This window comes from Oncorhynchus kisutch, linkage group LG24, assembly GCF_002021735.2.
Source record: "Oncorhynchus kisutch isolate 150728-3 linkage group LG24, Okis_V2, whole genome shotgun sequence".
NCBI classification, from domain to species: domain Eukaryota; kingdom Metazoa; phylum Chordata; class Actinopteri; order Salmoniformes; family Salmonidae; genus Oncorhynchus; species Oncorhynchus kisutch.
This window is the reverse complement of record NC_034197.2, coordinates 10772803-10784134: the sequence shown is the minus strand read 5'-3', so window position 1 is coordinate 10784134 and position 11332 is coordinate 10772803. Positions and strand designations below refer to the sequence as shown.

Sequence of the window (11332 nt, the reverse complement as noted above, 5' to 3'; positions counted from 1 at the left end):
TCTTTCTGGTAAGAAGAGGGGCGGGGGCGTATGCCTTATGGCCAACGGGACATGGTGTGATGAAAGAAACATACAGGAACTCAAATCCTTCTGTTCACCTGATTTAGAATTCCTCACAATCAAATGTAGACCGCATTATCTACCAAGAGAATTCTCTTCGATTATAATCACAGCCGTATATATCCCCCCCCCAAGCAGACACATCGATGGCTCTGAACGAACTTTATTTAACTCTCTGCAAACTGGAAACGATTTATCCGGAGGCTGCATTCATTGTAGCTGGGGATTTTAACAAGGCTAATCTGAAAACAAGACTCCCTAAATTTTATCAGCATATCGATTGCGCAACCAGGGGTGGAAAGACCTTGGATCATTGTTACTCTAACTTCCGCGACGCATATAAGGCCCTGCCCCGCCCCCCTTTCGGAAAAGCTGACCACGACTCCATTTTGTTGATCCCTGCCTACAGACAGAAACTAAAACAAGAGGCTCCCACGCTGAGGTCTGTCCAACGCTGGTCCGACCAAGCTGACTCCACACTCCAAGACTGCTTCCATCACGTGGACTGGGAGATGTTTCGTATTGCGTCAGATAACAACATTGACGAATACGCTGATTCGGTGTGCGAGTTCATTAGAACGTGCGTTGAAGATGTCGTTCCCATAGCAACGATTAAAACATTCCCTAACCAGAAACCGTGGATTGATGGCAGCATTCGTGTGAAACTGAAAGCGCGAACCACTGCTTTTAATCAGGGCAAGGTGTCTGGTAACATGACCGAATACAAACAGTGCAGCTATTCCCTCCGCAAGGCTATCAAACAAGCTAAGCGCCAGTACAGAGACAAAGTAGAATCTCAATTCAACGGCTCAGACACAAGAGGTATGTGGCAGGGTCTACAGTCAATCACGGACTACAGGAAGAAATCCAGCCCAGTCACGGACCAGGATGTCTTGCTCCCAGGCAGACTAAATAACTTTTTTGCCCGCTTTGAGGACAATACAGTGCCACTGACACGGCCTGCAACGAAAACATGCGGTCTCTCCTTCACTGCAGCCGAGGTGAGTAACACATTTAAACGTGTTAACCCTCGTAAGGCTGCAGGCCCAGACGGCATCCCCAGCCGCACCCTCAGAGCATGCGCAGACCAGCTGGCCGGTGTGTTTACGGACATATTCAATCAATCCCTATACCAGTCTGCTGTTCCCACATGCTTCAAGAGGGCCACCATTGTTCCTGTTCCCAAGAAAGCTAAGGTAACTGAGCTAAACGACTACCGCCCCGTAGCACTCACATCCGTCATCATGAAGTGCTTTGAGAGACTAGTCAAGGACCATATCACCTCCACCCTACCTGACACCCTAGACCCACTCCAATTTGCTTACCGCCCAAATAGGTCCACAGACGATGCAATCTCAACCACACTGCACACTGCCCTAACCCATCTGGACAAGAGGAATACCTATGTGAGAATGCTGTTCATCGACTACAGCTCGGCATTCAACACCATAGTACCCTCCAAGCTCGTCATCAAGCTCGAGACCCTGGGTCTCGACCCCGCCCTGTGCAACTGGGTACTGGACTTCCTGACGGGCCGCCCCCAGGTGGTGAGGGTAGGCAACAACATCTCCTCCCCGCTGATCCTCAACACTGGGGCCCCACAAGGGTGCGTTCTGAGCCCTCTCCTGTACTCCCTGTTCACCCACGACTGCGTGGCCACGCACGCCTCCAACTCAATCATCAAGTTTGCAGACGACACAACAGTGGTAGGCTTGATTACCAACAACGACGAGACGGCCTACAGGGAGGAGGTGAGGGCCCTCGGAGTGTGGTGTCAGGAAAATAACCTCACACTCAACGTCAACAAAACTAAGGAGATGATTGTGGACTTCAGGAAACAGCAGAGGGAACACCCCCCTATCCACATCGATGGAACAGTAGTGGAGAGGGTAGCAAGTTTTAAGTTCCTCGGCATACACATCACAGACAAACTGAATTGGTCCACTCACACAGACAGCATCGTGAAGAAGGCGCAGCAGCGCCTCTTCAACCTCAGGAGGCTGAAGAAATTCGGCCTGCTCACCAAAAGCACTCACAAACTTCTACAGATGCACAATCGAGAGCATCCTGGCGGGCTGTATCACCGCCTGGTATGGCAACTGCACCGCCCTCAACCGTAAGGCTCTCCAGAGGGTAGTGAGGTCTGCACAACGCATCACCGGGGGCAAACTACCTGCCCTCCAGGACACCTACACCACCCGATGCTACAGGAAGGCCATAAAGATCATCAAGGACATCAACCACCCGAGCCACTGCCTGTTCACCCCGCTGTCATCCAGAAGGCGAGGTCAGTACATGTGCATCAAAGCTGGGACCGAGAGACTGAAAAACAGCTTCTATCTCAAGGCCATCAGACTGTTAAACAGCCACCACTAACATTGAGTGGCTGCTGCCAACACACTGTCAATGACACTGACTCAACTCCAGCCACTTTAATAATGGGAATTGATGGGAAATGATGTAAATATATCACTAGCCACTTTAAACAATGCTACCTTATATAATGTTACTTACCCTACATTATTCATCTCATATGCATACGTATATACTGTACTCTATATCATCGACTGCATCCTTATGTAATACATGTATCACTAGCCACTTTAACTATGCCACTTTGTTTACATACTCATCTCATATGTTATACTGTACTCGATATCATCTACTGTATCTTGCCTATGCTGCTCTGTACCATCACTCATTCATATATCCTTATGTACATATTCTTTATCCCCTTACACTGTGTATAAGACAGTAGTTTTTTGGAATTGTTAGTTAGATTACTTGTTCGTTATTACTGCATTGTCGGAACTAGAAGCACAAGCATTTCGCTACACTCGCATTAACATCTGCTAACCATGTGTATGTGACAAATGAAATTTGATTTGACATCAATACATCTATTGAGACAAATGACAGACAGTAGCCTTAAAGTAGAAAGAAAGACATTTCAGTGTGGCCTCCTTGTGCACCTGACATTAAATGAGAAACTTAAAATAGAAGTCAATTCAAAATGCAATGTATTTCAATATGATTGAAATATGCCTATAGTCTACTGTTTATATTTTAACACAGTCATCTCGGTTTTCATTAGATTATGAAGCAAGGGTATGCATATTCTTGATGCCATTTGAAAGGAAAAAATTTGAAGTTTGTGGAAATGTGAAGCTAATGTAAGAGAATATAACACATTAGATCTGGTTAAAGATAATACGAAGAAAATACTGTTTTTGTCTTTGCATCATCTTTGATGAGAGAAGGGCCATAATGTACTTTTCCAGGTTATGCACAATTTAGCTTTTGGCCATTAGATGGCAGCAGTGTATGTGCAAAGTTTTAGGCTGATTCATTGAACCATTGCATTTCTGTTCAAAATGTTGTATTAAGACTGCCCAAATGTGCCTAATTGGTTTATTAATACATTTTCAAGTTCAGAACTGTGCACTCTCCTCAAACAATAGCATGGTATTCTTTCACTGTAATAGATACTGTTAACTGGGCAGTGCAGTTCGATTAACAAGACTTTAAGCTTTCTGTCCATATCAGATATGTCTATGTCCTGGGAAATTTTCTTGTTACTTACAACCTCATGTTAGCTCAACCGTCCCACGTGGGGACACCGATCCCGTAGAGGTTTTAATATGCATTTGGGAGGCCGGTCCATGTTCTAGTCTTCATATGCATACCCTAGGACATGGATCATCAACTAAATTCAGCTCCAGGACAATTTTTACTTAAGTGGATGGTCAGGGGGCCAGAACATAATTACAAATCATTTCTAGACTGAAAATTGACCGCAGGAAGCCCAAGCATATATAACATTTGACTAAAACATAATCATTTCAGACCTTGCTTACGTTTGTATATAATCACATATTATGTGTGGGAATACTTTGGAACCGATTTCCAAAATTAAAATCACTTGGAGCCGATTTGCTGGTGTTTTTAGTCTTTTATGTCCAACAATAAAATAAACACTTTTTTTGCTCAGAAAACTTGGGGGGCCAAATAAAATCACCTTTGGGCCAAATTCGTCCTGTGGGCCGCTAGTTGGGGAACACTGCCCTAAGATCTCTATGTGCAAACCATCCTCTAGGCCTAATGGACATGTAAGGGTTTTGCAGAATACATAACATCTGCATTTGAAATTAGTTGATTCATCTTTTGATCGATATATGTTTACTCTGCAATATGAGGGAGGACATCTGCATTGCATTGCAGACATGCTTAGAAAAATACATGTTTTAGCTAATTACAATATAACATTGTGCAATGTAACAATGACAAAATAAAATATTTAAAAAACACTTTGGCCTTTCATAAAATAATGAATAATAGGCCTAATATATATATATATATATATATATATATCCAGTACCAGTCAAAAGTTTGGACACACCTACTCATTTAAGGGTTTTCCTTTATTTGTACTATTTTCTACATTGTAGAATAATAGTGAAGACATCAAAACAATGAAATAACACATATGGAATCATGTAGTAACCAAAAATTGTTAAACAAAACAAAATATATTTTATATTTGAGATTCTTCAAAGTAGCCACCCTTTGCCTTGATGACAGCTTTGCACATTCTTGGTGGCAATATAACCTAATCTCTAAATGACCTGTGGTAATAATAAAATATTTGGCAAAAACTGATATATAGCTCCAGTGTTGCTGGGTGGGGTCCTCTATAGAACTGGCCTCTGTACCCTGGGTTTGCAATTAAAACAAAACATTATGGGCTGGTTTTCCAATCACATATTAGGCCTAGTTCTGTACTAATGGAGAATTTCCATTGAACATTCTTTTTAGTCTAGGACTAGGCTTAATCTGTGTGCAGGAAACCAGCCCGAAGTGTTGTCACTATTGGTATAATGCAAAGAAAACATAAAGCAGGTATCTGTCTGTAAATATGAAAATAATGATCTGTCTGTGGATTCAAACTTGTCTAGAACAATGCATTAAGTAGGCCGTTTCATGTAGATAAATGTCAGCTATGTTGACGTTAATATGTAATATTGTAGTTACTATTTTTGAACTATCCACTATCTACAATGCTAGTGGGCGAAATCAAATCAAGATGAACGAGAAATAACCAACCTGGACTCAAATCTGTCTCCCTCCATTTAATATATTGGCTCCCAAGTGGTGCAGCGGTCTAAGGCACTGCATCTCAGTGCTAGAGGTGTTACTACAGACCCTGGTTCAATCCTGGGCTGTATCACAACCGGCCGTGATCGTGAGTCCAGCGTCGTCCGGGTTAGGGGAGGGTTTGGCCGTCATTGTAAAATAAGAATTTGTTCTTAATTGACTTGCCTAGTTAAATAAAAACAATTACAAAATATGTATGGTATGTATTAATTTGTGGATGTCCACAATCCATTTCTTATATGTTACAAATTGCAATTCGTGCAATGTCTTACAAGTTGGCGATACGTATGATATGTTACGAATTCCAATTTTTTTGTGGCTAACGTTAGCTAGGCTAGAGGTTAGGGTTAAGTTTAGGGGAAGGGTTAGCTAGCTAACATGCTAAGTAGTTGCAAAGTTGCTAAAGTTGTCTGTGATGTGGTTCAATACACATGACCTTTGGGTTGCTAGATGTTTGCGTTATACGCCCACTTTAGTTTTTGGCTTAAGTAACCTTCTGTCTTATGTAACCATACCAAATGTAACATATCATACTACTGTAATTTGAGTGTCACAGATTTATGTTTACTATGTTACGTCCTTGAAGCCAGGTTGTATTAACTGATCAGGACTAGTAAAATGTGTCTTAATAAGAACAAATGCACATGTGATACTGTAGGCTAGGGCTCTCAGTAACTCAGACATTACAGGTCTTGAGTGGCTCAGTTAGTAAGAGCGTGACACCACCGATGGCAAGTGCATCACTGGTTTCAATTCCTGCAGGGATCACATACACATGCTAAAATTGTAGGCTATCCACTCATTGCACTGTAAGTTGCTTTGGATAAAAGTGGCAACCTTGCATGGTTACAAATTCAATCCCATTCATAACCCCTTGCACATCAATCATTATCGAAAATAGATTAAGGCAAAGTATGGATCCGGTAAGGCTACAACATTGTGTTTGAATATGACCACGCAGAGGAAGTCTAACAGGAACAGCCTCAGTACATGTATTCTGAGAAATTAAGGAGAAAGCGGAAGTGAGCGGCATTTTAAATGGGCACAGTTAATCGTCTTCCTTTATAAGAAATAAATGTAACACTGGAAATGGTTTGAAACCGAGAGGCAGCTCCTATTAAGCCTCTTTGCCAAAACCTGAAGCTGCCTTATGCTTGGCCATGTAGCAGGCCCTGAACTCGTAAAGCGTCTCCCATGTCCATATAACTGTATTAATTATGATCTCAAAGGTAAAAACCAATCCTATAATCAACACTCCTACTCTGAGACGCTTTTTGAATATGGGCCCAGATGACTATTTAGCTCCTCCTGTAGTGATTTCTACTAAATAACATTGAAAACTTGCCCCATGGGACCATGATAAAACATAGATAAATGTTTCAAAAGAAACAGTAGTGTTCTCATAGCCTAGTCCCAGATCCAGTTGTGCTGTTTAACCAACTCCTATGGACATTGTCACATAAATGACTATAGGCGTTGGCAAGACAGCACAAACACATCTGGGACCAGGCTAGTGTCCTCACAGTAGTTAAACGAGAGAGAGATGATGGTCACTATCAGTAACAGTAGTAGAGCTGAGAGCGTAGACCCCTGAAGGTGTCATCATCCTGGGCAGCACCACCGGGCTGCTGCCCTTCAAACAGCATGGAGTTTGGGAGAACTACGCCCTCTAGAGGATCTGGCTGGCAGAACTCCACTATAAACTCCTCCTCCGAGTCCAGTAATGTCTTCGACCAGGCTGACATGTCGAGGTGGCCGGCTACCCCACCATACTCATCTGGCAGGACGGATCGAGGGATGTTGCGGTGCAGAGAGCGCAGGTCTGACCCATGGAGAACGTACTGTATGAAAAATAAAGGGAATTATGTGTCACAGAATCACAAAAGGAGCATAAAGTACTTCAAGTACTCCTGTTCACTTGATTAAGTTCATTCATAATGGCTTTTAATACATTTGAATTCACTTCAAATCATATCACTGGTAACAAGCTGTCTTCATCAGGGTATAACCCCTGTATATATAGCCTCGTTATTGTCTTTTATTGTGTTACTTTTTCATTTGTATTACATTTTTTACTTTAGTTTATTTAGTAAATATTTTCTTAACTCTATTTTCTTAAAACTGCAATGATGGTTAAGGGCTTGAAGTAAGCATTTCACAGTAAGGTTTACACCTGTTGTATTCGGCACATAAGACAAATAAAATGTGATTTTATTCAATTAAATCTGAATGCAGTGATCAAAATTCAAAAGGCTACTGTGTACAGAAAAAAAGGAAGATAAGACTCACCCTCTCTGCCATCTTCTCCTTCAAAAAAGGCTTAATTATTGCAAAGATCCCTTTGAAAATCCGGGGCTCATTTATGATGTTAACAGCCTTGATTCTTATTGGGAAGCTATCCTGAAATGTAACATTGAAATTCAAATCTATTAATATTATTTACAAAATACACAAGCCAAGAGTATCTTCCTTTAGGGTGTTTGATAAGATAAATATTTGAGATCTGATTTGAGTGTACTTTGATCATGTTGTTATGGATGATAATATCAAAACATAAATATCAGAACAGTAATAAGGTTACCTGAAGGATGCTGACAACCTTCTTGGCCAGGAATGGGCCCGGATTGGATGCCTGAGACAAGCCCACCCCAGTGTAGTCTGCTAAGATGACGATCCCATTAACCTGAGTCTCCTCTGGCTGAATCAGCTTCTCCAGAGTCAGGTAAATTGCCCGGATGTTGTCCTCAAATGGATAATCATTCGCTTTCCATTTTCCTGTTGTAAAATAATTTGTATTTAGTAACACCGAAGAAGGTCAAGCATAGGACAATTTTAATCTGTTATATCAAGGCTATTGGCAGACATGTTTTCAAAATTCCAATTTTTGTTTTTGCTGTATATGTTTATGAGCAGCTATTAGCTCCTATGTCATGCATTATAGTGTATTATAAACTGGGTGGTTCGAGCCCTGAATGCTGATGGGCTGACAGCCGTCGTATATCAGACAGGATACCAATGGTATTACAAAACATTTATTTTTTACTACTAATTACGTTGGTAACCAGTTTATAATAGCAATAAGGCACCTCGGGGGTTTGTGGTATACAGCCACTCCGCTTTGCGTTGTGCCTAAGAACAGCCCTTAGCTGTGGTATATTGGCCATATACCACACCCCCCCGTGCCTTATTGTTTCATTATACATAGCCCATAGGGCATTGTAAATTATCCATTTCCATCCCCTATGGATTAAATAAAATTAGATTATATTGTTCTATTCTTCTACGATGAGTATGTCCATATGAAGTGTTACCAAATAAAGATGAAAAAAAAAGTTTGAGCCCTTCTTGGACATGGAAATACATTAGATAGTGCGAGCTAACACACTGACCAGGTCTGAGACAGAGGATGTAGCGTCCATTAGGGTCTGGATGGGGCAGGACAGTGAGGAAGCCCAGGTCTAACACATGTTTGATAGTGGAAGGTTTCAGATCCTGAAAGACCTCAGGCCAGGCCCGCCGACTGGTATGGTAGTTAAGGAGAAGCTGCATGGCACGGTCATAGTCAAACTTCCTGGTGGTTGGACAAGGACATGGGACAGGTGACAGGACACCATTATGTTAGCTTCAAGATAGAACATCTTCAATAAGAAGAAACCAGGGCCCATATTCATAAACAGTATTAGAGTATGAGTGCTGATCTAGGATCAGTTTTGACTTTCAAATCATAATTACATAATTATATGGACCGGGGGCCTGATCCTAGATCAGAACTCCTACTCTGAGACGCTTAGGGACAGTTACCCAGAGAATTGTGGGTAGGTACTGTAATACATCATGACATACCTGGCCCGTAGGAAGCGCAGGAGGAAGGCATCGTCCAGCCTGGTCCGGAGGTTAGGCTGCTCCTTCAGCACCATGTCCCTCAGGGCCTGCACGTCTCTCAGCCTCCACTCGGGCTTCTCCTGTAGCTCCTCCCGGGCTTTGGCTACCAGCTCAGGGGTCAGAGTGCAGGAGTAGATGGGTGGCGGAGGGCCGGGGAACCTGTAACCAGCCGCTGGTGGTTCCAGAGCAGGAGGAGACCCAAGATCAATGTGCCTCATAGGTGCACTTTCTTCAGACATCATTTTGGCCACTAAAATATAAACAAATACTAAATACATGTCTGGATAAAACAACACAGCAGAAATAGTCGTGGTACAAGAAAACCTGGACTGGAGAGCATTACAAGACAGTAGAACCACATGAGAAATACCACAATTACCACAGGACATCTCTAAGGTTGTTATCAGCAATTAGTCATACACGGTAGCGACAAAATTGTGTGTATTCTCTAGTCTAGCCTACAGCAGTGGCCTAAACAACTGTATTGTAAACACTATCCTGTATTTCCCATACATTCTGCTTTTGACCGCGCTGCAATCGAGAATCTGTGCTTGCAAGCCACTGCGGATTCTGAATACCAACCAGTATGACGATAGTTTTTTTTTGTATTTTCAGAGTCAAAAGTGTTCTCCAGACGAATGCTTAGTAAATCAAAACAGAAGCTGCCCACAACAAACCAACATTTCTGGGTTTCCACTAGTTACCACAGCCACAGACAAAATAGGCTATATCGTAAAAATTTATTAAAACAAAATTTGCAATTTGGTCTTAACTTAAGGTCAGAGTTAGGCATACCGTTATCAGTGTGGTTACTGTTAGGGTAAGGTTTAAAATCACATTTTGAGAAGGTAAATTGTAGAAATGGGCGGGGTTTACCACTTTGTGGCTGTAATAACTTGTGACGACCTTCTTTCTGGCGCAATCCGCGGCGAGTTCCGGGTGGCGCGAGATTCTTTCTCTCTTTGGTTACTCTGAAAGCATGTGATGAGCTGCGTCATTCAGTACTTGCTATAGTACATTGTAACAACAAATCATCATCAAAATTATACATCACCCCCTAAATAGGCTATTATGAATTGTGTTGGCTTTTGTTTTTTTATTCGGATGCATATTTATACAGAGGAAATTAAAATAAATGTATGATACACACTTTATATTTAATAATCTTCAGAATAAAATGGTTAACCTAGGCCTTCTATAATGTGAAGTAAAGTCCATGCGCGTGATATGCACCTGATAATGGGCAGGTTTTCTGCGGTCATTGGATCCGATAGATGGCGCAATTGCACCACAAACGGTGGTTGATAGGCCTAGAGACTGAGCAAATTGGATTGAACGTTTGCGTTACAGTTGTCCCATTTTGGCTTCAATTGACAGGTCATAGAAATTCTAAATAGACAATAGCCTTTTATATTGCACTGTCGCTGCTACACGCTCCTAAACATGCCTGTAAGACCACACTACTCCACACACTGGACCGCAATGAACTGGTAAAATATTTTATTTCACTACACTACACAAAACAAAACTCGATGTTGGCCTATTACTGTAACGAGAAATGGAGGGAAGGTGACAGAGATAACCAATAGGGCCTGGAAGAAATGGGTGCACCAACAAACACAAAAATGTAAATGCCTTGTCTTGAACCTATCGATGAAGATATTACTGACTTTTTCTTTGGCTTACTCAACTAGAAAAATAATCTATGAGAAGCTTTATTTCACAGCTATCTGCAATTACTTTATGACATGTTATCAGCCTGAAGAAACACCCCTTGTACTATTTATCCTGACCATGCACTGCCACGTAGGCCACGGCTTTTCATTCGTCAGAGACTAAAACAGCCGACAATCAATTCAAGCTGGTTTTGAAATGTCACTTTAATTCTTTAGCCAGGGTTAACCCGTCCTCGATAAAGAAACATTGAATATCATTGTGGTCATTGACCCTTATCCATATCATAATACCATGCTAATAATAATTGAGAAATACACATCTTGAGGATTGTAGGCTATCTTCAATACCATAGCTTAGTAATAACTAAGAACAGTAAAATGAAGATAACAAATCATCTAGTTTTCTCATTCACTTAACTTGTTGTACAATATTGACTTTGCCAGACAAATGTGTGATATATATAGGGTGACAGGAGGAGACCTCTGAAATAATGTAGCAAATTATATTTTTCCTTCTGACATAAAATCAGGGTTTATTAACAGTGGATAGGCTATGCCTT

General features: G+C 41.5%; 1 protein-coding gene across 3 annotated transcripts; it reads right to left on the bottom strand.

The window, feature by feature from the left end:
* Positions 1-5789: 5789 nt before the first annotated feature.
* Positions 5790-9977, bottom strand: LOC109869751 (alpha-tocopherol transfer protein-like). 3 transcript variants are annotated; one of them, XM_020460014.2, is made up of 6 exons: positions 9892-9977; positions 9058-9346; positions 8604-8785; positions 7796-7989; positions 7504-7614; positions 5790-7055 (listed from the first exon to the last, which is right to left on the bottom strand). In XM_020460014.2, exons 2-6 carry the CDS (start codon positions 9336-9338, stop codon positions 6771-6773), a joined length of 1053 nt encoding a protein of 350 aa, XP_020315603.1. In that variant the 5' UTR covers positions 9339-9346; positions 9892-9977; the 3' UTR covers positions 5790-6770. The 3 variants fall into 3 exon arrangements, with proteins under 3 accessions (XP_020315603.1, XP_020315602.1, XP_020315601.1); XM_020460013.2 differs by lacking the exon at positions 9892-9977 and adding an exon at positions 9679-9811; XM_020460012.2 differs by lacking the exon at positions 9892-9977 and having other exon boundaries at positions 9058-9802.
* Between the last annotated feature and the right edge of the window lie 1355 nt (positions 9978-11332).